The 25,660-nt window shown below is 49.8% G+C and overlaps 3 protein-coding genes and 1 long non-coding RNA gene across 5 annotated transcripts in view; 2 read left to right on the top strand and 2 right to left on the bottom strand.

The window, feature by feature from the left end:
• LOC134032553 (serine/threonine-protein phosphatase 2A 55 kDa regulatory subunit B gamma isoform-like) overlaps positions 1–8,368 on the top strand; it is a 13,711-nt gene extending 5,343 nt beyond the window's left edge. Inside the window, 9 exon segments of the mRNA XM_062476549.1 lie at positions 1,876–1,973; positions 2,278–2,443; positions 2,640–2,681; positions 2,684–2,751; positions 3,444–3,621; positions 4,329–4,493; positions 4,594–4,763; positions 6,031–6,122; positions 6,294–8,368. Of these exon segments, the coding sequence (XP_062332533.1) occupies positions 1,876–1,973; positions 2,278–2,443; positions 2,640–2,681; positions 2,684–2,751; positions 3,444–3,621; positions 4,329–4,493; positions 4,594–4,763; positions 6,031–6,122; positions 6,294–6,585 (1,271 nt within the window). The 3' untranslated portion in view covers positions 6,586–8,368.
• A 217-nt stretch (positions 8,369–8,585) lies between these two features.
• Positions 8,586–10,300, bottom strand: LOC134032311 (uncharacterized). Its single transcript, XR_009932003.1, has 2 exons — positions 9,800–10,300; positions 8,586–9,566 (listed from the first exon to the last, which is right to left on the bottom strand). It is a non-coding gene; the product is annotated as an uncharacterized LOC134032311 (long non-coding RNA).
• A 45-nt stretch (positions 10,301–10,345) lies between these two features.
• wfs1b (Wolfram syndrome 1b (wolframin)) lies at positions 10,346–18,276 on the bottom strand. The gene is given in 12 exon segments (XM_062476910.1): positions 10,346–11,894; positions 12,052–12,079; positions 12,082–12,169; positions 12,422–12,658; positions 13,579–13,736; positions 13,903–13,983; positions 14,098–14,271; positions 14,438–14,582; positions 14,666–14,742; positions 16,243–16,596; positions 17,687–17,924; positions 18,147–18,276. Coding segments are annotated over 10 exon segments (2,889 nt in total). The 5' UTR covers positions 16,595–16,596; positions 17,687–17,924; positions 18,147–18,276.
• Positions 17,115–24,987, top strand: LOC134032482 (SWI/SNF-related matrix-associated actin-dependent regulator of chromatin subfamily E member 1-related-like). Of its 2 annotated transcripts, none has more exons than XM_062476460.1 (13): positions 17,115–18,500; positions 18,665–18,741; positions 18,867–19,063; positions 19,180–19,265; positions 19,381–19,504; positions 19,746–19,872; positions 20,020–20,072; positions 20,212–20,320; positions 20,545–20,736; positions 21,009–21,100; positions 21,609–21,723; positions 22,627–22,709; positions 23,668–24,987. In XM_062476460.1, exons 1-12 carry the CDS (start codon positions 18,232–18,234, stop codon positions 22,677–22,679), a joined length of 1,494 nt encoding a protein of 497 aa, XP_062332444.1. In that variant the 5' UTR covers positions 17,115–18,231; the 3' UTR covers positions 22,680–22,709; positions 23,668–24,987. The 2 variants fall into 2 exon arrangements, with proteins under 2 accessions (XP_062332444.1, XP_062332443.1); XM_062476459.1 differs by having other exon boundaries at positions 19,746–19,886; positions 20,028–20,072.
• Positions 24,988–25,660: the final 673 nt, after the last annotated feature.

Here is a 25,660-nt window from a genome sequence, read left to right as displayed (position 1 = left end):
AGGAGACACAGCTTGCTGGGCCTCCACAGGAGACATGGCCTCTCCTCACTGTCTCCTGGTCCAGAGACAGAGGCCCGGGGCCTGGCGGCCCTGTCACTGGGGGGGCAGGGGCTGGGGAGGGGGGCCCACAATGGAGATGTTAGAGTTAGTGATCTGCAGTGCAACCAATCTTGTGTGATGCAGGCTGTGTGTGTGTGTGTGTGTGAGAGTTTGGTAAGGTGTGAGTATGTTCCGTGGCCGTATGTGGCGTGCATGCGTGTGGGTGGATGCGTGTTCATCATGTGTCTTGACTGGTTGGTGAGGCACGGGCGATAGCAGGAGGAGGAGAGGGAGGAGCAAGAGGAGGAGGGGGGGGGGAGGGAAGGAGGAGAAACAGGAGGGGGGAGCAGGAGCACTATGTTCTCTGATCAATGAATTCTGCTTCCTTTTCCAAGCTGCCTCACCAGTTCAGCCTGTTGCCATAGCAACGCCTGCACGAGCAGTACCGTGCCCCCCTCCCTCCCGCCCCCCCCCCCCCCCCCCCCCCCCCCCCCCCCCCCCCACCCCCCCCTTCTACCAGGCTTCCTGCTCCCCATCACCACACACACACATACACACGCACGCACACAGTCTAATGTTCAGTCAAATTGTGTGGGGGAGGGAGGAGAGAGAAAAAGAGAAAGAGTGAGAGCGAGAGAGGGGAGAGAGAGAGGGGAGCGAGAGAGAGAGAGAAAGAGGGAGAGAGAGGGAGAGAGAGGGAGAGAGGGGGAGAGAGGGGGAGAGAGGGGGAGAGAGAGAGGGGAAAGAGAGAGAGGGGGAGAGAGAGAGAGGGGGGGGGGGGAGAGGGAGCGCTACATGCAGCATGGACGAGCGACGGTATGAATGATTCAGGACAGGATCGCAGATCCTCCAGAACGGTCAAGGCTCCCAGCTCCTGTTGTCTTCTCCTCCAGCAACGTCTCCTCCTCCATCACAACCAACACACCCTGCGGCCCGCTGCATCACAGCTGCACTTCACAGTCAATGGATGAGCTGTTACTTTCAAACATGCTAGCTTCACTGGGTTTTCATTGGTGCTTTCCTTAGTGGAATGTCCAGTAGTTGTATATGAACTTAATGGGGGGAGGGGGGAATAGTTCAACAGGATGTTAGAACAGCCTCATGGACTAACCTGTGTGTGTAGCGTGTGCGTGTGTGCGCGTGTGTTGGGGTCAAAGGAGGTCAGAGCTAGTGTCAGTGTGGAAATGTGTGAAAAGTGTGGAAATGTGTGACATGTGACAGCCTGAGAATGTGTCAGACATGAGTGCAGATAACAGCTTGATACTGGTGTTGTATGTGTCTGTGTTGTATGTGTCTATATCTACATGATGTATATGTGTGTCTTTATCTACATGATGTACATGTATGTGTTTGTTATTTGTGTATGTGTGTTTGTTGGAGTTAGTTGCTGATTTGCTAATGTAGTGATTAATAATGCTCTCCAGGCTTCTGCTGGGGACCTGATGATGCTGAATGGTCGAGGATGGGGAAAGTTAACGATAATGTTAATGTGTCCTGCTCCATTAGCTAATGGCAAATCTTTTTTTTGGTCCTCCTCTCCCTCTCTCCCGCTCTCTCTGCTTCCACCCCTCCTCTTTGACTCTCTATCTTCCCTTTCTCTCCATATTCCGCCACCCTCTTCACCTGTCCTCTCTGTCTCTTTATCCTTTCTCTCTCTCTTCTCTCGCTCCCCTCCCCCATTCTATCTCTCCCCTCCCCAACCATTCTTTACCATCTCCCTTTCCCTCTATCCCCGCATTCTCTCTCTCCCCCTCCCCCACTTTTTCTCTCCTTCCTCCTTGACGCCCTCCCCACCATTCTCTCCCTCCTCAACCTCCTACTGTTCTCTCTCTCCAGCTGACATCATCTCCACTGTAGAGTTCAACCACACAGGAGAGCTCCTGGCCACAGGAGATAAGGGGGGGCGAGTGGTCATCTTTCAGAGGGAACCTGAGGTAAGCCTGCCCTGCACACACACACACACGCACACACACACACAGGCACACAAGCACACACGTACGCACACAGGCACACACACAAGCACACACACACACACACACACACACACACACACACACACAGACACAGGCACACACACAGGCATTCACACACAAATTGAGATCAAATTAAAACCCTGTACTGTACCTCACCTTAATTCTCCCCCTTTATATCACTCCCTATTATCTCTCCATTCTATAACTGTCCCATGTCTTTCTCTCTCCCCCCCCCTTTCTCCCCTCCCCCTCTCTTTCTCTCCAGTGTAAGACAGAGCCATACTCCCAAGGAGAGTACAATGTCTACAGCACGTTCCAGAGCCACGAGCCTGAGTTTGACTACCTGAAGAGTCTGGAGATCGAGGAGAAGATCAACAAGATCCGATGGCTGCCGCAGCAGAACGCCGCCCACTTCCTCCTCTCCACCAATGGTAAGGCAGCGCTGGCCTGGAACCAGGAAGTTATTATAGTTAACATTCTCATGGTATAGGGTTAGTAGAAACATTAGGTGAGGTACAACATGTAACTATTCTATTCTACAACTGGCTCAAATTGATAAGTGTCACAAATAAATTATTTGATGACTCAGAGAAGGTGTGATAGGCTGACTTTCCTGTCTGTCTCCAGACAAGACTATTAAGCTGTGGAAGGTGAGCGAGAGAGACAAGAGACTGAAGGATACAACCTGAAGGATGAGGAAGGAAGGATGAAGGACCTCTCCACCGTCACCTCGCTCCAGGTATCTATCTATCTGTCTCTGTCTGTCTGTCTGTCTGTTTCTGTCTGTCTTTGTCTGTCTGTCTGTCTCTGTCTCTGTCTCTGTCTCTGTCTATCTCTGTCTGTCTGTCTGTCAGTCTGTCTCCTTGCTTATTTTTTCCTACTCACTCAGCTTTCTATTCCTCATAACTGTATCTGCACACGCTCACACACACACACACGATCACACACACATGCACATTCTGGTTTGGGTAGCAGAAGTAGGTCAGTGGCGGATATGCGCATGTGTAAAAGTGGGTCATTGGCACAAGGTGTGTGTGTGTTATCTATGCGCCTGTGAGTGTGTGTGTGTGTGTGTGTTACATGTATGCCCTTGTGTGTGTGTGTCGGTCAGCTGTGCCAGCTGTTTTGGACAGGAGCTCTTGAGGGGAATGGAAGAGAACGCTGTGTGTACGAAAACAACAAATCTTCTCCCATATTCAGTCATGCTACATTACATTCCCATTACCTTTAGAACACAAAGGCACAGGTTGCGTATGTGTGTGTGCATGTAGCTACTTAACCTTAAAGCAGAGTGCAAATGCTTTTTTTTTTAATGTAAATTCGATGTAAATCCTTTATTGGCCAGTCACCACGGCATTTTCATCCCAAGCAGAGTGGATGTGAATAGTGTATTGACGTGTAGTCCAGAGCCCTGACTGTCCTCCTGTCCAGGTGCCGGTGCTGATGCCCATGGACCTGATGGTGGAGGTGAGCCCTCGGAGGGTGTTTGCCAACGCCCACACCTACCACGTCAACTCCATCTCCGTCAACTCCGACTGTGAGACCTACATGTCTGCCGACGACCTGAGGATCAACCTCTGGCACCTTGGCATCACCGACCGCAGCTTCAGTATCCTGGGAGACACACACACACAGATATCACACACACATGCACCCACAAACGTGTACAGGCACGCATGCAGGCACCCACCTTCACATGCACACATTCACACACACTCACATAAGCGCCCACGCACATACAACAAGAACACACACTTCTCCATAGTAGTCATTACACAGCCTCCATATATCATGATGTTATTGCTCGCCTGAATGCAGCATGCCGATGCATGAACTTAAATATGATTAGGCATGCCCACACACAAACGCACACACACTCTCTCTCTCACACACACACACACACACACACACACACACAAAGAAACGCACAGAGACGAGTAGGGGGAGGGGAATATTATTCCTCAGGAGTGGAAATGTGGCTTAATGAATTATTCAGAACATCACATTAATATTTCACTCTTTTCTGGGTTATAATCCCTTTGAATAGAACACAGTACAAACTCACCGCTGTCCCAGACTGTATTTGTGTGTGTTACACTTTCTGAGAATATGAAGTTATTCTCCCTGCTACGGTTGCAGCGGTCCGTTCAGTGTAGGTTTACTTTACACCGCAGGTTTGGTTTAGTACCATTAGTATCATTTTGTGTTTTTTACCCTCTGTGACATATGAAAGAAGAGTACTGCCATTCACTAAGGACCCTGTGCAATTGTAGTTTGTCTCATGGGAGTTGTAGTCCTTCACCCCCCGCCCCTCAGACATTGTGGACATCAAGCCGGCCAACATGGAGGAGCTGACGGAGGTGATCACCTCGGCAGAGTTCCACCCCCAGCAGTGCAACCTGTTTGTGTACAGCAGCAGCAAGGGCTCCATCCGCCTCTGTGACATGAGAGAGGCCGCACTGTGTGACAAACACTCCAAGTGTGAGTTCCGGGTTCACGGGGAATGCATATGGACACACACAGACACAAACGCACACATACCCACCTACACACACACACTGACCCTCTCCTCCTGTTCCAGTGTTTGAGGAGCCGGAGGACCCCAGTAATCGTTCCTTCTTCTCAGAGATCATCTCCTCGGTCTCTGACGTCAAGTTCAGCCACAGCGGACGCTACCTGCTGACCAGAGACTATCTCACCGCCAAGGTGTGGGACCTCCAGATGGAGAACAAACCCCTGGAGACCTACCAGGTACGCCACACGTGTGTGTGTGTGTGTGTGGGGGGGGGTGTAGGTGTGTAAACCGTACATGTGTGTGTATGCGCGAGGGTGTGCGTGTGAGCGAGTACAGAGCACGTCTTTCCAGGAGCTGTGTTCTACCATTGTGGAGGGTGGATGTAGAACGGTCAGCCGCGTACAGTTCCGCATGTTCATATGCTAACTGTGTGTTCGGATTGTGTGTGTGTGTGTGTGTTTAAAGGCATCCCTGAAAGTGTGCGTGTGCTACGCTGTGTGCGTTTGACACGCAGCTCCGCCAGCCAGGAGTGGGCGGCTGAGACACTCTGGTGCTATTTATAGCCGGAGCTCCACTCATAAACTGGACTGGGAGGGGAGGGTACCTTACTCGGCCCAGCCCAGATCTGCAATGCAGCAACGAGAGGTGGGGAGGGGCGGGGGTTGGGAAGAGCAGGTGGAGGGGGGGTGTGAAGGATAGGTGGAGGGGGGTGACGGGGTAGCGTGATGTCGGGGGGAGTGAGCGGGACTCCGATTTGGGCTGCGTCGGTACCCGTGTTTCCGTGTCGATAAAGCTTGAATTCAGTTGAATGGTGGGTGGGGGGCGAGTGAGAGAGAGGGAGAGGAAAAAGCGTGTGGAGAGTGAGAGAAGCTGCGAGAGAAAAACAAGAAGGAAGAAGAAGGGAAAGGGTGAAACAAGGATTTTTTTTTAAATTGCAAAAAAACTGTTGACCTTTTTCATTTGCTTCCGGGAACCTCAAGGGGAACCACGTCAGCGGTTCTGATTCCGAAACTCAAATCTGACCTCAGCTTGACCACAGATTGATCGACGACATAGTGGATGGTAGACCGCTGACCCTGTGCATAAGGGGAGTGCAGACTGTGAATAAAGATATCCATGTCAATTTCAGCCTCTTGCATCACTGTGCCGACACAATGCTGACACAAACAGAAACAAAGAGGAAAGTGTTAGTCTTAGTGGTGTGTGTGTGTCTGTGAGTGTGTGAGTGTGTCTGAGAGTGTGTGTGTGTGGTTGGGTGTTGTGGGGGGATAAGTAAAGTTTTCCAGAGGTGGAAATGCCATTCATACTGTGATCATTCCTCCTGCTTTTGGAATAATACTGGGATGGTTTTCCATTGATGTTGCATGAGCTGATGAGTTGCCCTGTCCCTACAGTTAGACTTCTCATCCTATATATACACTTGGTGGGGATTGTATTTAGTAAATCTGTACCATTTATGCTGGTTTAGAGTTCAACTAAATCGGTGTGTGTGTGTTTCTCCAGGTGCATGATTACCTCCGCAGCAAGCTATGCTCCCTCTACGAGAATGACTGCATCTTCGACAAGTTTGAGTGTGCCTGGAATGGATCGGACAGGTACTTGAAGTTTGTGTGTGTGTGTAGGAGTATCTGTGTGAAGTATGTCTACGCCTTCTCTTCCTTCCCAATGTTTGACATAACTGACTACTGAGTGAACAGAGGTCCGCTCTCAATCCCCGCAGCCCCGCCTAACCCCCTCCATCTCTCCCTCCCACCGTCCCTCTCCAGTGTGATCATGACCGGTTCCTACAACAACTTCTTCCGGATGTTCGACCGGAACACCAAGCGGGACGTGACCCTGGAGGCGTCGCGGGAGAGCAGCAAGCCCCGCGCCGTGCTCAAGCCCCGCCGCGTGTGCGCCGGGGGCAAGCGGAGGAAGGACGACCTCAGCGTGGACAGCCTGGACTTCACCAAGAAGATCCTGCACACCGCCTGGCACCCCACGGAGAACATCATCGCCATCGCCGCCACCAACAACCTCTACATCTTCCAGGACAAGCTCAACTCTGAGCTGCACTGACAGCTGGGAGGAGTGGACGCACACACACACAATACACACACACAGATATGAGACACACCTACATAAACACACTCATAAAAATTAGAATGATGCTGTGGAGAAACATCTCAGTCCCTTCCCCCCCCCCCCCCCCCGCCATCCTTCCTATGTCCCCCGCCAACATACTTCCCCCCACACCTCACATCCATCCTATGCCACTCCTACATCCATCCCCAACACTGAATGGACCCGCCCTTGGGCCAGAGGGAAGCTGTGTTACCTAAGGGGGATTATGGATTATCGTGGACTATGGATTACAGAGTTCCATATCACAGATTTCTGTCCCGGAGACGGCTGGATTGTGGTTGATCATGTGCTGCTTTGTTCTTGGTTGGTTTTGCAATGGCGAGGGGACTATGACCCTCAGACAGGAAACAGGCTCCAGGCTTTCGTTTTGTCTGCTGTTTTCTCCTGTTTTCTTGTCCTCCTCCCCCTGCTTTTCTCCCCTCTCTCCTCTCTCTGTGTACATGTGTGTGCTGGACCCAGACCCAGACCTGTTCCTGCTGTTAGATTGACTGATTGTCAGTGTTGGTGTGGAGCCTGTGTGGAAACTCTACATGGGTCTACTGTACTGTTTGCTTTGAAGTCTTACTGTTATTTAGTTCGATCAGGACTATTATTATGTAAATTGCCTGTGATTGTGTCACCCATGAAGGTAATAGTGATGAGGATGGTGGTGATGTTGACAGTGACGGTTAATGGTACATGAGTGTCAAATCAGTCCCGACTGTACAACCACTAAACTCCCAAAGGTTCAGTAAACCCCCTCTCCCCCACCATTGGGGTGTGTTCAGTGAGGCGAAACGTTACAAAATGCTGCAAACAGATCGGTAACATAAAATAACTGACACCACCCCCAGATCTCCATACTGTCATACCACAAGCGTGTCTCCCTGAATGTTCTGAAACACTTCGCGCCCCTGAACTCACCCCTGCTGTAAGCTGCCGATTGTTGAAGCTGCTGGGGAGCTACACTGTGTCATGAATGACGAGCTACTTTGCAACAAAAAAAACGACGAAAAACGACGACAAAAACACAGTAGTTCAACAATCAAGCAAAAAGATGCTGCATGAAAAAAACAAAAACAAAAAAAAACACACAAAAAAAATCGCCTACGTGTTTATAAACTGACTGACTGGCTGCCTTTCTAACCGTTAAACCGGGCTGTATACTGGCTTCTGGAGCTCTGCCTCGACACAGCACTAGTTACCATAGACGAAGAGCTCTACTTTCTTTGTGTCTCAGGACACGCAAGCATGTTTACCAATGTTCGGTTTTACCGTGTACAATTAAAACGAAGCCAACGACGTCGGTTTCGAGGAAAACACTGAACTGGAGGAATGGGGAATGTTTTATCAGCGTTGTAATCAAGACCTTTAAAGGGCCCAAATCGTGTCTGTATATATATATATCAACTGTTTTTGACTTTTATGGTTTCGTTTCTGAAGATGACCGTGATCATTGATAATTAGGTTAAAGAGCAGATCATCTTTAATGATGATGGTGGTGACCACGGCACGGAAGAAAAATAGATGACCCTCTTTCAGTCTGTCACAATTATTTTTCTGGCTCTGTCCATCTTTGTTTATAATGTTCATTTAAGTGATATTTTTGTGTATGTCATTTTGATTAGCATTGATTCACCTAATTTGTGTTAATGTATTTTGATGAAAAAATGTCAAAATGAAGTTATAAATATGTTAATATTGTTTTTTTCTGAATAAAGATTTCAACGAAATTGCATCCTATGAGTGTCTTCAGTGGCCATCAGACTGCTATATGAACAGCTAACGTGTTCCTATCTATTGATGTTTTGTTGGGCAACACATGACCTCCTGGGGTGAATAACTGTATTCTGGGGCACCACCTAGTGGCTGTATGTAGTCACTACACCTTCGATTTCATGAGTGTGTATGAAAGAGCAAGTCAAGAAAATGTTATTCGTTTTGCTTTATTGGACCAACTTTATTGGTCACAGTAGAGGGTCACAGTGGTGACAACCTGTCACAATTTACCTCACCAGAATAAAAAAGACTACAATCATGTGATCAAAACCCCACACTGCAGGGAAAAGGAGAGAAGGGGGAAGGGAGAAACAGAAGGAAAAGGAAGATGAGGAGTAGCTAGAGAAACATGCGGAAACGATAGATAAGGCACACAAAGGAATCCAATTGGACACAAGATCACTTTTCAATAGGTGGGCTAAGATGCAGAAAGTTATGGGTGAGAAACATGATTTAGTCTAACACACTTAGTGTTAAGTACAGTGGCCAGCCTGTTTGTGAATTGATCACAGTTTGACCCTCACTCTAATGAACTACATTTCCCCATAAGCACTGGCTGACTGGAATTTCCAATAGTTTGAGAAAAACAAGGCACTTAAGAGACCTCCTTAAATTAGGGGATATTCACAACATATGCGTTGTGTCAAACAACCACAATAATCATTAATGCTCCACAACAACAAAAACAAATCTCAATTTGTCCTTTTTGATATAACAATTGGATGACAACATTTAAAAAAAGACACTAACCATAAAACAGTTTAAGGTTTACAGCACTTATTTCCATGCATTCACACTGTACCTGCAATTAAACAGAAAAAATAACTAAGAAAACATTTCAAAAGTATTTGAAACAAATTATGAAGGACATGACAATTTAATTAAAAATGAAACCTTTAAACATCAATGTATACTACCAAACATAAGTCAAACAGGAAATAAAAAAAGTACTCCATGATGAATGGGAGACTACTATAGATACCTTATCTGTAATGTATTTGGAATTTTGGACTGACCCTTTTGAGGTTAGGTACCTTGTTCGACACACTCTATGAAACATCTGGACACTACACAGTGGCCGTGGCTGCGGGGGCAGTGCTTAGTGTGTGTTTGTGTCTGAGTGGTTATCAGTACTGTGTGACTACAGCGCTACAGCACTACAGTAATATAGTGCTACAGTACTACAGTATTACAGTACTACAGTAATGCAGTGCTACAGTGCTACAGTATTACAGTACTACAGTAATACAGTGCTACAGCACTACAGCACTACAGTAATACAGCACTACAGCACTACAGCACTACAGTGCTACAGTAATACAGCACTACAGTAATACAGTGCTACAGTACTACAGTAATACAGGGCTACAGCGCTACAGCACTACAGCACTACAGCACTACAGTACTACAGTAATACAGTACTACAGTACTACAGTGCGTAGTGTGGTTTAGTGGCGTTACACTCAGCATATCCTCCTCAAATGATCTGGCTCCACTGACACACATTAAAACATGCACACCCGCGCGCACACACACACACAAACATACATGTGTACAACTCACACACACACTCGGCTGCACACACACACTCGGCTGCACACATAAGCACCTGCATGGTGTACAGGGATGTTCTATACATTCTGCAGAGCACTACTTGGGGTATCTCTTAGATCTGTTCGAGCAGCTAAGGACAGGCAGCTACTAGGCCTTCAGTGGAGTCTAACGTCAACAGCTATACACAGTACGTTGGGGGAGAATACTGCATCCTCCTGCTGCACGACGCGCACAATACAGTAGTCAGTACTCAGGCCTCTCAATATACACTCACGTTCTCCAATACATTGCAATCATCCATGGCTACACCTTAGTAGAGAAGCACCTCTCCACTCCTTCTCCCTCCCCCCTACCCTCCTTCCCTCCCTCCCCATCCTCTCCCCTACCCTCCCCCCTGCTCCCCCGCCTCAGTCTCGGCGCCTCCGTCCGCCTCCTGCTCCAGCCGGGCGGACAGGAAGGGGCTGAAGAAGAAGTCGAAGGCGAACTGCAGCGCGCGCTGGGCCGAGCGCCGCCAGTCGTGCTCGATCTTGTACTGGCGGCGGCTGGGCGCGCGGCCGTCGCCGCCGTCGCCGGCCAGGCAGTGGATAGCCTTGAGCTCGAACACGGGCCACTTGGAGCCCAGCCGTCCCTCCAGCACCGTGCTGAACTCCACCAGGCTGCCCGTGCTCAGGTGCAGCAGCACGGGCCCAAACTCGTGGCTGGCCCGCAGCACGATGTCCTTGGTGGCGTCCTCGTCCTCCACCAACGTGCCGTTCCTGGCCGTGCGCTCCAGGGGCATGCCCAGCGTCACCTCGAACTTGTAGTGGTCGAAGCGCTTCACGTGGCACTCGTGCTTGGCCAGCGCCTTCAGCTTGCAGAGGGGGTCGAGCGGAGGGGGCATGGGGGCGGGGAGCGGGGCGGGGGCTGCGGCGGCCCGCTCGTCGCACAGCGGGTACGCCTCCCCGTACAGGCAGCGTATCCAGTTGCCCATGGACACGGGCAGCAGGTTGATGACCGACTGGGCCCCGTTCTCGATGTCGGTGACGCGCACGTAGCGGAACCTTCCGGTCCAGGTGACCCGGTGGCCCTCCAGGTGGGAGCAGAGGATCTGGGTCTGGGCCATGTTCGACTCCCTCCAGGCCCGCGGCCCGCACATGTTGCCGTACTGGGGCCAGGTGAGGGTGGAGTTGTACACCTTCATGCCCTCGGAGCGGTACACGTACATCCAGCAGAACATGACCACGGCGCTCAGCCACACCAGGATGAGCTTGACCACGCTGCTGCGGGACAGCGAGCGGGCCACCGCCAGCGGGTTGAGGCTGAAGCGCGTCCACAGGCGCAGCACCACCGGCACGGCGCACACCGTCACCGTCACCGCCATCTTGGCCAGCTCCAGGGCCAGGAACCACTGCAGCACCTGGATCAGCACCATGGCGGCCACGCCCAGCGACAGGACGGGCAGGGCGAACAGGAAGAGGAAGTAGCCCACGCAGGTGCGCATGAGGCCCAGGGCGGAGGAGGAGTGGAGCAGCACCAGGCACAGCTCGCACCAGGTGAAGCACACCAGGTAGGGCACCAGGCACAGGTAGATGCCCCGGAAGCCCCGCAGCTTGGCCATGCGGAACAGCAGGTAGAACAGGTTGGCGTACAGCAGCCAGGGCAGGCCCAGGTTCACAGACACCATGTCCCCCAGGGGCACTGACACTAGGGTGGTGCCCAGCGCCCGCAGGGCCCACAGGGACTCTGGGAGGAGGCGGGTGAGGGCGCAGGCCCCGGAGAGGACCTCGGTGAGCAGGGCGCGGTGGGCAAACAGCTGGGCGGAGGCGTGGAGGCTGAGGTAGGAGGTGACGGTGAAGAACAGGGCCACAGTGGCCAGCTCCGAGCAGGGCACCCAGTCCTTGTCCGCCACAGGGAAGGAGAAGACTACAAAGACCACCGACACCAGGAAGTACCTGACAGGAAGAGACGCACAAGGGGAAAAACACTGTAAGGAAAACATCGACGGACCATGAAAAAACTATTTGGGGGTGATTTTTGTATTAATGCATGGTACTATGGATTCTTAATGAACAGACAGACGGATTGACAGGCTACATATTCGGTACATACAGGTAGGGCTCCAGGTGGGTCCAGCCAAGTTGGTCTCGGCCTGCTCCAGGTCCAGACCCGGCTCAAAGCGGGCGAGCAGGTCTGTCAGAGCCCGGAAGTTCTCCCACGCCTTCGAGTTCTGCAGCCACAAACATCACCGCTTTTCAACAGAACCATACGACAGCGATCACACAACACAAAAGTGACTGTATATCGACCTAAATTGATTAATGAAAAACGAAATAATCCCACACAAAAGTATCCCACATTCGCCAACAATGAAAAGTCCGTAAAAAAAGGATAGAAAACCGGAAAAACAGCTTTTTCCAAAACATAATAACCAAAACAACCTTTCAGTAGTAGCTTCCCTATGCTCAGCAGGTGTCCCCACCTGAAAGACCCGCAGCGTGCAGATGACCATGGAGAAGAAGGACAGGTAGAACACCAGCAGCGGGATGAGGAAGATGAAGAAGTCCACCGTGAGGTTGCTGATGATGAAGAAGAAGATGAGGGCGTTGACGTGGTGCGTGGGGATGAGGGCGCTGAGCCACTGCATGCCTGCCCGCGACGCCCAGTCGATCAGGTGCTCCTTGATCTCCAGCAGGGCGTGGAGGGGAAACTTCAGCACCTGGAGGAGGGGGGCACAGACACATAGAGAGAGAGAGAGAGAGAGAGAGACAGTGAGAGAGAGAAAGGGGCAGTGAGAAAGACAGAGAGAGAGAGAGAAAGACAGAGAGAGAGAGAGAGAGAGAGAGACAGTGAGAGAAAGGGGCAGTGAGAAAGACAGAGAGAGAGAGAGAGAGAGAGAGAGACAGTGAGAGAGAGAAAGGGGCAGTGAGAAAGACAGAGAGAGAGAGAGAGAGAGAGAGAGAGAGAGAGAGAGAGAGAGAGAGAGACAGTGAGAGAAAGGGGCAGTGAGAAAGACAGAGAGAGAGAGAGAGAGAGAGAGAGAGAGAGAGACAGTGAGAGAGAGAAAGGGGCAGTGAGAAAGACAGAGAGAGAGAGAGAGAGAGAGAGAGACAGTGAGAGAAAGGGGCAGTGAGAAAGACAGAGAGAGAGAGAGAGAGAGAGAGAGAGAGAGAGAGAGAGAGAGAGAGAGACAGTGAGAGAAGGGGCAGTGAGAAAGACAGAGAGAGAGAGAGAGAGAGAGAGAGAGAGAGAGAGAGAGAGAGAGAGAGAGAGAGAGAGAGAGAGAGAGAGAGAGAGAGAGAGAGAGAGAGAGAGAGAGAGAGAGAGAGAGAGAGAGAGGAGAAAGAGACAGAGTAAGAAACAGAAAGGGGGGGGAACAGATTGCAGGTGGGGGCGTTCAGAGGTCAATGCGATAAGATGAAGCAACCACAGGTATTGATCCAACAAGCTGTGCAAACAAGGATACAAACAAAGATCTCTCAGAATGGCAAACACCAATACTGGCTGTCACAAAAGAGACACAGAAAGAGAGGAGGGAAAGAGAGGGAGGAGGACAGAGAAAGGAGGAGAGAGAAGGCGCGAGCAAGGAGGAATGAGAAAGAGAAAAGGAGGGATGGAGGGAGAGAGAGAGGTTCATACCTTCTGGTGAAGGGGCAGCTCGTCTGGATTCTTCACAGCTTCATCATCATCATCGTCATTGTCGCCCCCTGTGCCTGCCATGACGGGAGTGGGGGGGATGCCCTGGGCGTACTTCTTAGTGATCTCCACAAAGTCATCCAAACCTACATCGAAACTGGCTGGAGAGACAGAGACAGAGAGACACAGAAAGAGAGAGAGAGACAGAGCGTTTCAGAGGAAACGAAAAACCGTCGCTCCCTATTTCCCCTCCGTGTTGTTCCATGCCTCGTGTCATGGGGGTGGATCCATGCGGTGTCGGGAGCAGTGTTCAGGTGAGACACTCACAGTCACTGCTGACCAGGCTCTCCAGAACCCTCCTCTGTTTCTGGGTGGAGCTGGAGATGGGCCCTGGGGAGGCCGGCTCGTCTGGAGGTGGATCATCCCACGGCACAACATACAGGGTAGGAGAACCGTGAGTGTGTGCTGCGTCTCTGTGTGGTTGTGTGTGTGCGTGTGTGTGTGTGTTCTGTCCTGCTGTACCTGGGTCGGTGTTGACCTGGCCTACGTTCTCCAGCAGCTCAGACACAGCTACCCTCTTCTTCTTGTCAGGGTTGAGCTTCCAGTACATGAGCAGAGCCGCCTTCCTCACGCCCCGCTCAAAGCGAGTCTCCGTACACAGCTTCTTCACCTCCTCAAAGTTCTCCGCCGTGATGCCTGGCACACACACACACACACTTCCTGTTTTTTTTGTTGGTATCGTTATGATTCATAAGGCCCTGCTCCTGTGAGGACAACCAAATTATTTAAGTCAAAAAAAAATAATTAAACCTTAAAAAGGTCTTAATAACACTTGACACGCACACACACACCCAGCCCTCACCTTTCCTGGAGGCCAGGCAGCGCTGCAGCAGCTTGACAGCATCCTTGCGTCCCTGTTTGCTGGCCTGGACCAGCCAGGTGACCGCAGTGCAGTGGTTCAGCTCCTCATCCCCCTCCTCTGCCAAGGCAAGGTGATACCGTGCCATCTGCTCACACACACACACACACACCCTTAATACATGTCGGACACACATAACGGTACATGTATTTCACACATGTTGATGCTGACCCGGGTTTGTGCTTTGGCATCTCCAGACTTGGCTCTCTCCTCCAGCTCATCTATACTTAGTTCCTCTTCTGGCTCCTCTGTACACACACACACACACACACACACACACACACACAGTCATAAGTTTATTTACTCATTCACCCATACATCTATAGTACACTATATTATCTAACAAGAGAATCAAAAAGAGAAACAAAAACACTCGTTTTAATGGAAGTCTACACTTGAATACGCTGTCATGGTTCCTGTTTCAAGCATGGAGAGGATATGTGGACCGAGGTTGTGGAGCTTAGGACAGGACACACACACAGAGTGTGCTACTGTTCAGCATTAACACAGATGTTCCTAGGATTTCCTCTCTGCCAGTTTCAACAACTGTCCCTAAACCAGTCCACCCCCCCTGACACACACAGACACACAGGCACCTGTCTCTGCTATACTCAAGACCTGAACAGAGGGGCTCACTTTAGGAGAATACCCCCCCCCCCCTTGCTCCCCCTTCCATAATCCTACTGCTGTTCTCTATTTCACAGAGACAAACCTTGCCTAGGCGCCAAATGTGCTAGGACTGGCACTGTGTGGGGGCCTGGAGGCGAGGTGTGGGGGCCTAGAGGAGAGGTGTGGGGGTCTGGAGGAGAGGTGTGGGGGTCTGGAGGAGAGGTGTGGGGGCCTGGAGGAGAGGTGTGGGGGTCTGGAGGAGAGGTGTGGGGGTCTGGAGGAGAGGTTGTGGGGGCCTGGAGGAGAGGTGTGGGGGTCTGGAGGAGGGGTGTGGGGGTCTGGAGGAGAGGTGTGGGGGTCTGGGAGCTGTATCCAGTTCACTGTTCCTGTAGTGTCCCTGCTGTTTGGCAGCGTGGTGCATACTGTTGTCTAGCATGTCATCTCTGGCCTAAAATAACTGTTTATTTTGAACCCTCGACAACTAACCTGCCCACGTCTCCACCTCTCTCTCACCATCCCAGCACCCCTGACCCCCCCCACCCCCAAATGTTTCTCTAAAGACGTGCCCCTCTTATAAAGAAACAGGGTCAGAAATAAAAATAAAAACTGACTTTTTAGAAGTTGGTGTTAACTTTCAGACTCCTTAAGCTAAATCGGTTTTTGCTCTATAATTAGCAGTGTGTCTGGAAATCAGCGTGAGGAGTAGATCTGCATAAGCAAGACCTACCCAAGGAGAGAGAGAGAGAGAGAGAAGAGAGAGAGAGAGAGAGAGAGAGAGAGAGAGAGAGAGAGAGAGAGAGAGAGAGAGAGAGAGAGAGAGAGAGAGAGAGAGAGAGGAAGAGAGAGAGAGAGAGAGAGAAGAGAGAGAGAGAGAGAGAGAGAGGAGAGAGGAGAGAGGGGCGAGGCTGCTCCCCTATCAAGCTGCACCCTGATTTACATGCTCCAGTAACAACTCAGCCGTTTTCATGGAGACACTGGCTGTGCATCACATGCTCTGATTGAAGAGGAGGCAGGAAGTGACATCTTTGACGGCAGTCTGCAGCCATTTTAGGGGCTATCTAAAAGGTGGCTGCATTGGAAATATGCTGATTGTGATGGAGGGGTAAGAAATAATGTGTGTATCCAGAGCTGTAACTGACCTGGTTCAGCTGGTGGGCTGGGCCGTGTGGGGGCTGGGGGGGGCCTGGGCTGGGCATCTCCAGGGGCATCTCCAGGGGAGGCATTGAGCTGCGATCGCCCCCCCTGGGGCCATGGTCTGGCGGGCTGGGGCAGGGGGGAGGCAGAGGGGCTGGAGAGTGCGGGTGAGGGGGGTGAGAGCGAGGCAGAAGTGGGGCGAGAGGGGGAGACTGGAGGGATTGAGGAAGGGGCAGTGGACTGAGGCAGAGGTGTGGTAGGGCTGGCAGGGGTGGACCTGGGGGTCGGTGTGGAGGCTGGTGGGGGGGACGGAACAAGCTTTGGGGTGGGGGTGGTGCCAGGGGATGAGGGATCCATGTCTAAAAAAAAAAAATCAGATGTTTGAAATTATTACAAATCCTTTATCAGACAGCTTTCACAGTACCTAAAAAAAAAGGGGGTTAACCAATCATTATAGAGTAGAAACACGGAGTGAACGGGTGGTTGTGCCAGCTCTGGAGGCAGGGGCGTAGCCAGAATAATCTTTTTGCGTAGGCCTCGAAAAAATTTGGATAGGCATCTTTTCAGGTTTTTTTACTTATTTACTTTGCGATGTGCACCCGGTGCATAATCATTCGGAGATATTTTCATTTTTGGGTTAGCCTTAGAACATATTCGAAGGCTACGCCTCTTTCTGGAGGGGGAAGGAGGAAAAAACAATATCACAGCTGCAGTGAAAGTGTGACTGACAGAGGGAGATAGGCGAGTGGAGGGATTGGCAAGGCAGGAGAGAGGAGAGGGGTGAAAGGAGAGGGAGTACGGGGGGCTGTACTACTGTGCCTGCATTGTCAGAGTTGGTCAGCAGCAAGCAGTGCACCTGGTGCCTGGACAGCTGGGGGGCGAGCCAACGGTTCTTCTTCACCACTTGTGTACCGTCATTCAAACTCTTACCAGCGACCACCTGGCACACACCCCATGGCCACTTGATGTACAAAATCAGAACAAGTCTTGTCGCTCTGACTGTGTGTCATGTTCAGTACCTCCAAAAATACTGTCAATTGTATATATACATATAATCCCACATTAGACAGCGCTGTGCTGAGAGAATGACAACCTTGGCCGGGGATGAAGTCTGAAACGCAAGGGGAGAGCTCCGTGCAGCAATGCAGGGATTCCCCCCGAGTAAATCCTGCTGGCCAGAAAGTCATAGAGGACAACCAAACGCAATGAGTACATGTTAGCATAGACAGGGTATACTGAAACTCTGGTGTAGGACGCGACACCAGGTTAAAGACATGTTGATACACTGTAGGATAGCTATATATTTTATTTTTTAGCTAACAGTCTGTGGGACAGTTTACTGTAGGATTTTAGTCCCTGCTTTATAGTAGTATACGATTGTATAATGGACTGTCAACTGAACTGGAACAAACTGTTCAGAAAACATTGCTAGCAAGCAGTTATTCTCACCTTTTGCCAAGAATTTAGCTTCGTTTCATCCAGTCACCAGGGAACTTGTAGAAAGCTCCCGAGGTTCAAAGAATATTCTCATTCATCCTTTTACTTTTAACAGCTGGGAGATACAGAGACGGATCTGGTTTTACTCCACGACTCGGCAGTCCATCTAAACTTGACGTACGCCCCCTTTCTACGTTGGATTGTGATTGGACACTGTTGGTGACGTACTCATCTGCATGGACTCAATTGGCTAGAAATACAGGAAGTTAAAATCCTTTTCAGAACTTTTTTCAGACATTAATAGTCAACCGTAGAAAATTGTGTTTCTTAAACGGAGATAATGAACATATACAAAGAATACTGATGATTTAACATTATAGACAGGTTTGAAGAACCCTTGCACATTATCACTACACATACATGTAGAAGTCCTTTTCTGATGTATCAAAACAGAAACACCCATCGTGCTCACTGGTTTTGTTTGCTTTTCCTGGGAACTTTGCTGTTTGTTATGGCTGTCTCCTTCATCTCAACCAGATCATCCCTTATGTCCCGTAATGAGCCTTGACTCAGGCCTGAGCCCGACTACAATTACCGAGGTTTCTCTAGACAAAGTAACGGCGCTTCCAAACATTCAACTTGTGCCTGTCCCGTTGTCCAATTTGGTGGAGGCTGAGGAGGATGTATCGGGGGTCAGAGCCAATCCACCTGCTCCGGTGCTCGCGGGTGATCATGATGGAGACGGGACCTCCCACCCTACACCTATCGCCTACATCGATGGGGTCCCGGTCACCGTATCCGTACAGAATGTTGATGGCCAGCAAAGGTAAGTTATCTGTTGTTTTGATTTGGATGTATTATTATACCACATTTTGAAAACCCATCTCCTTTATGGTTAATGATTCATTACTTGAAGACTTTCTCTTAGGTCATTAGTTTCATCGACTTATGGACAGCACTTTTTGTTGTTGTTGCATATTATTCCTTCAGGATCGTGTGCGTGGCATTAAACCCCAGTGGTGCTGCTGTGTCCTTCATGGACCAACTCACTGAATCCAATCCAGATGGTGAGAGCGTTTCACAAACAGCCAGTTGCCTATCTTATGAGCACAATGTAATTTTGTTGATATAACCACCACTGAAACATGACCAATGCCCCTTTATTCATGTGTGTATGTCTGTGTGTGGATAGGCCCCCCACAGCCCCTCTCGTTGGCAGAAGAGTGGTCCATCCTCCATCCTGGTATGGAGCTCCTCCTGACAGACCCCCTGGATCCTGTCTCCCAACCCCAGGCTGATCCCCCTTCCCTGGGTCAGGACCATCCTCCTCCCTGTCTTCTCCTGGAGGTGCAACAGAGACCTCTGGAACCCCAAACTCATGAACCCAAGGTAGAGAGCTCGGCCCAGTACTCCTTGGGGTGAACAATGAATACCTTTATTTCCATAAAGAAGAACACTGGTAGTCGTGTTGATGGATGATGATGGGCGCCATCTTGTGCGTGTAGAAAGAAAAGCGGAAAGGTGGATGGCCTAAGGGGAAGAAGAGGAAACCAAAGAAAGAATTGACGGCGCCAAAAGCTCCTACAACAGGGTGAGATCGATCTATCTGAGTCCGTCGACCTATTAAAAGAAAAGATTTGAACTGCCTTTGTCTCTTTCTCTCTCTCATGACTCTCTCCCTGGGTCTCTCTACCTCTCCACCACAGGTATGTGATCTTTGTGAACGAGCGCAGGCTGCAGCTGAGGCAGGAGCATCCTGACCTGCCCTTCACAGAGATCACACGCATGCTGGGGCTGCACTGGTCCCAGCTGGACTCTCTCCACAAGCAGGTCTCACCTCTGGCCTCTCACCTTTGACTCCCAACCCACAACCCAGTCGTCACCAGTGTACAATATCTAAAAGCTGTCATAGACTAACCGTGAATATAAAATAAATGGCATGCTGACGTTTTAATGTTCAGATGAGACAGACTAAGTTCCAAGCTGTGGAGGTAACCCCTCCCCCCCCCCCCCCCTCCCCCTCCCCCCCTCCCCCTCCCCCCCCTCCCCCCCTCCCCCCCTCCCCCTGCAGAGGTACAACCACGAGGCGGAGAAGGACAAGCAGCGCTACATCACAGAGCTGATGGCCTACCAGAACACCGAGGCCTACCAGGCCTTCCTCCGGAAGAAAGCCCTGGGCAGGGCCACTGGGTTTAATGGTGTGTGTGTGTGTGTGTGTCGGTGTGTGCGTGTGTATGTGTATTAGTTATAGGTATTTCGCGCAGTTCTGTAAATACATCATTCTTTATGGAATGTGGGTGACTGTTGTTGTGGGTGACTGTTGTTGTGGGTGTCGATGTTGCCAGGAGACCAGGGTGCTGACATGGAGACAGATGCCCTGGCTCTGAATCCCAACTATGTGAGTAACTACATGCGTTCTATCTGTCATTTGTCTGATTTGACAGATTATCTTGACAGTTATTCTTTGGCTCCCCCTCTTTTCATCTCCCTTTCTTTCTCTCCATCTCTGTCTTTCTCTCTCTCGCTCCCTATCTAAGGGGGAGGAGAGCAGTGATCTATTCTGTGGCATCTGTAATCAGTGCTTCAGCTCTCTGCACAATAAGAAAGAGCACCTGCTGGGCAAACAACACCTCCAGACACTCACAGGTGTGTGTGTGTGTGTGTGTGTGTGTGTGTGTGTGCACTTCTGTTTTCTATGACGTGCACATAATGTCATCTAAAAACAACAGTTCAAACAATCAAGGCTTGTTAATACTACGTGTAGTGGCAGTGTTTCATCAGTAGGTGGCAGTGTAGGAATTGTTCCTTTCTCCATGTGTGCATTTGTGTGTTTGTTTGTGTTGTATATGTATAATTGTGTTTCTGTCCAGAGGAGTTTGAGAAGGATAAAGGCAGTCTGCCGAACACATCCAGTCTGGGGAGAGAGCTCGAGGAGGAGATAGAGAAGGACACGGAGAGAGAGGGAGGAGAGGAGGAGGAGGATGAAGAGCTGGCTGGTTTGCTGGGTTTGTCATCTCTGGACATCAGTGTTCTCCAGGAGCTACTGATCAGACATATGAACAGTAAGACGACGTGGAGCTCGTGCAACACACTCTCCTGGAGAGTGTATACATTGTCCCTGGAGCCTTATTGATTTTCGACTTCTCATTTATTCGGCCTCTGTCTCTATATCTCTGTCTCTATATCTCTGTCGCTCTCTTTCCCTCTTTCTATCTCTCTTTTGTTCACTATTTCTGTTTCTCCCACTCTCTTAATCTCCATCACTCTGTCCCGCTCCCTCACCAACCTCCTCTCTCCATCCCTCACTTCCTGCTTGCCCTGCTATCTCTCTCAGTGAGAGACTTTGAACTGCAGCACGTGGACGAGTGTGTGGCTCGGGAGAGGCGGAGGCAGGAGCAGCTGAAGGCGGAGCTAGAGGATCTTCAGGTGGGGTAAACTGTGGGTCAAGGGTCAAGCTGTGTCTAAACTAGTACTGACCCCCCAACCACTGCTTAGAGGCAGAGAAACAACACTGAAAGAGTATTTGTGTATTCTCTCTCTCTCTCTCTCTCTCTCTCTCTCTCTCTCTCTCTCTCTCTCTCTCTCTCTCTCTCTCTCTCTCTCTCTCTCTCTCGCTAACTCTCTCTCTCTCTCTCTCGCTAACTCTCTCTCGCACACTTTCTTTCTCTTTTTCTGTGTTACAGTCACTATTCATAGAACTGTACGCAGTGTGAAATGCAATGTTGGCTTGGCTACAGTCCCTCTCTCTTTGTCTTCCTGTGTGTATGTCCTCCTGTTCTTCTCTTTCTTTCTTTCTTTCTTTCTCTTTTTCTCTCCCTCTTTCCTTGTCCCTCTCAGCTGCATTCACGATTTATATAGCTTCATGAGGGACACAATTCAAATGTGCTTAATCAATAGTCTCCCTCTTCCTCGATCCCTCCCCCTCCCTCCACAGGAGCGTAAGGTCTGTCTAGAGGCTGAGCTGGAGGCTCTCAGGGCCTCCGGGGAGAGCCTGGACTCTCACATCCAAACACTCAGCATGGAACAGCTACTGTCGCCCGCAGAGAGAGGTGAGTGTGTGTGTATGGGTGTGTGCGTGTGCGTGCGTGTTTCCCTTTAAAAAGGGGAAAGAGAAGGATAAAGAGATAAAATAAATGAGGGAGGAATGGAAAAAAAGGAAAGTGAAGTGACTCAGAGAGAGAGGGGGGTTGGACAAAGGGGAGGGATTAGAGAAAGTAAAAAGGAGGGAGAGTAAGGATGGGAATGAAGGAATGATTGCTTAACAGCAGGTCCATTCAGTCAGTTATGTAAATGAATCCTGATTAGTAGATTACTGCAATCCAGTAGAGAGGATAAGGCTTCCTTACTGCTATTGCAATTTCACATGAACACACACACACACACACACACACACACACAGACACACACATACACACACACACAGAGACACACACATACACATACACACACACACTTACTCATTATGTATTGGGCAATCTTTTAAACTTCTCTACACACACACACACACACTTTTCTCTTCTGAATTGGGTAATGCAGCTTAGGCTGAGGGTTTTTGAATAATGAGCTTGTTATTGGTCCAATTCCTTTCCGTCGTGCAAATGTCCCAGACGGTTGTTGTGTCAGCAGTGTGACCTGGCCAGTCACAGCCAGGGCCCTGAGACAGGCCGAGCTGTCAACACTTTTCCTCTCCTCTCCTTTGTCCTCAACTCTCCTCTAAATGTAATATCCAAGATGAAAGGATTCAGCAGGACAAAGTGAGAGAGCCTCACCGTAGTCTCACAGCAGTCAAACAACCATGTGCTATACTGAGTCCTCATTTAGTCCATTTATTCGCCATGGCTAGTTTGAAATTAGATTTTCTGAAACAAAACTGTCCATCACTGTGTAACAGCACTGACATTAACAGGAAGTAGGTAGAACGGCACTGAGAGGTTTTCTACCTTGTTTTGTAGATGACGACCATCGGCACGAACAGGCTCCGCCCATCGCTGCTCTGCATCATTGATGAAACGACGCACGGCGGACCTGTCCTGTGGTAGGTAGCCATAGCAACTGAGCAGGGATGCTTTGAGGACTGACTGTTTGGCTGTCCTCTGGGCGATAGCCGCCACCCGTTGCTCTGTGTGTGAGTTTGCCATGTACTAGTCAGTCATTAAATTCAACTCAATAAGCTCAGTCATACTCGCCTAGGTACTGCTTTTACTATAGTTCTGTATATCTGAAAATAGATCCTAGCACATTTACCTAAAATGTAAATTGCCTGTAAGGTTTTTGCATACATTACTGTGGAACATCAGTACCAACCTTTTGAGTCCTGCGGCCGCCCCAGAGACAGTGGCGGAGAGAGGAGGAAAGAAGGCAGAGAAAGAGACAGGAGGAGAGGAGAGAAAGAAAAGAGAGACAGGAGAGGGGGAAAGACAGGAGAGGAGGAAAGACAGGAGAGGAGGAAAGACAGGAGAGGGGGAAAGACAGGAGAGGGGGAAAGACAGGAGAGGAGGAAAGACAGGAGAGGAGGAAAGACAGGAGAGGAGGAAAGACAGGAGAGGGGGGAAGACAGGAGAGGGGGGAAGACAGGAGAGGGGGAAAGACAGGACAGGACTCAGATGTTGCCATGATAACAACTAGAGAAGTGAGACCGGATTGAAATGGCTTATAAACAGCAGCTGAGAGCTCTTGTCATTAGAAGACTAGTCGACCCCTCTGAGTGGCTGTCTGTGTGATGTAAACAGTAGCTTGCTGTTACTTACATTTACATTTACATTTAGTCATTTAGCAGACGCTCTTATCCAGAGCGACTTACAGTAAGTACAGGGACATTCCCCCCGAGGCAAGTAGGGTGAAGTGCCTTGCCCAAGGACACAATGTCAGTTGGCATGACCGGGAATCGAACTGGCAACCTTCGGATTACTAGCCCGCTTCCCTCACTGCTCAGCCACCTGACTCTACTTCACAGTTAGTCACCCATCCACATATTGATCTGTTTCTATTCTTAGGCGCCAGAGGATGAGGGGGTGAGGAGAACAAGGAAGAATACAAAGAAAGGAGGAAGAAGCCCAGAAGATAGAAGGGACGCACTTTAAACAATGCACTTTCAGAGGACGTTTGGCAGCTTCCGTGTCCAGGACTGTTTACGTTTGTGGATTTGTCTGTGTTTGTTTGTTTCTTGTTGTTTTGTTGTGCGGTTCTGTTGGTTTTGATAAATGAGTCCATTTTCTATGGGCTTGGTCTTTTAGCTGTTGCTGCAAAAATGGAGATTTGGACCAAGGTTAACACACACACACACCTCATTGCTAATGTCAGACGAGAGCACTTAAGTTCACCGAGCCCCTCTGGTTAATCCAAGGCCCTAATACGTCTATTCTATACCCCAGTGTTCACAATGTTCCACATTATTCCTCAATACCTGGAAATACACTCTTGTATCGTGTCCTGTCATTTCTCAACCTGTGGAACTGTAGGCCCAACCGGACTGTGTATGTCTGGCCCCCTCCTCCCTGTCTAACTGTGGGAGGCAGACAAGGCCTCGGTTCTCCATGATGACTGTACTTGTAGGAGAAAACACAGACGTATAATCATGGAAGCGTACTATTTTCATCATGTTTCCTAACTCCTCCCCTAGGTGCAGACAGAGAGCGGCCCTGTCTGTTAGCCTGCTGTATGGTTACTGTTGCTCTCTGTTATGGACGCGAGGAACAAATATATTGGACTGGAAGCACTTTCTGTACCAGAATGTTGTGTGTCTCTCTGTGTTTGGGCTGTTGTTTTGGGGGGGAACGAGCATGGAAGCTCTGCCTCACACTGCTGGAGGCTAACCCTGGGTGTGAGTCATGCGCGGGAAACTTAATGAGCTTCATATGAAATGACACGTCACTCCTGGCTGGTTAGACTGAGGAGAGGGTAGGTTTAACAATGTTGGAAAAAATGACAGTTCAGCCTTCAACACTCATATTGAAACTTGGTGTGTGTGTTTTTTGGATAGTAGGCTAGAGACAATCACTGAAAGAGCCACGCTGTAATTGGCTTAGATAGTTTATGCTCATGAATATGTAAAGCCGATATTGTTACCTGCTCATGAATAGGCTAAACAAACTAACAAGAAAAGCCTATTATGTAAAGTTGATTGAGTCAGTTGTAGAAACAGAATCACTAGTTGCTTTCAAAGATATTTTCTAATTAAACATTATTAGGTTTTTCAAATTTGCTTCAGAGGATTGACATGCAAGGTCATCATCATGGCTGTCAAACCTTCCTGTGTTCCATACGATTATCTAGTCCCTGTAAATCAATACTTCATGACCTAATTAAAGCATTACATTCCAGTCTCCTCCAATAAATCATTGCTAGTTGTTTCCAGTTTGGAAAAATAACTGTAGAGAAGAGGACTATCATAACTCTAATGTAAACACTTCTGTATTGAACAAAAGACATCCACGATCGTGGTGGCTGGAGCTCCTAAGCGGTGAGTTTCTCTGTCTGCACACCATCCCCAAATACCACCCCAGTCACCCCACGCCTCCACCCCTCTGCCATGCCTTATCTAGCCGTCTATCTGTGTCTGTATGCTGGCCTCAGCAATCAGCAGTACCATGCTCACACACACACACACACACACACTCTTCCCCTCCCAGCATCCTATGGGCCTGCAGCGATGGGCCACATATGCTGCTGCTGTTAGCAAAGCGTGTGGTGATGCGCACTGCTGCTGAACGCTACTCAGATCGACGGCCTAGGATACGGGGGGAGAGGGGGGGGATGGCGAGAGAGGGGGAGAGGGGGGGGGGGGGCAGTGCCAATGGGGAAAGAGAAGGGGAGAGAAAGAGAGGGAGAGGCAGGAAGCATTTGGGCGTTAGTAATCCATCCAGAGTATCTGGGTCAGAGTCACACTACACAGACTTGGTCCACCAACACGGAAGGAGTCACTCTCCTATTGTTTACTGTCTACTGTCAGGCAGTGTGTGTTAGTACAGTATAGGGTGGAGGGTCAAC

This window comes from Osmerus eperlanus, chromosome 13 (assembly GCF_963692335.1).
Source record: "Osmerus eperlanus chromosome 13, fOsmEpe2.1, whole genome shotgun sequence".
NCBI classification, from domain to species: Eukaryota; Metazoa; Chordata; class Actinopteri; order Osmeriformes; family Osmeridae; genus Osmerus; species Osmerus eperlanus.
The sequence above is the reverse complement of the archived record's forward strand: the minus strand, read 5'-3'. Positions and strand labels throughout refer to the sequence as shown.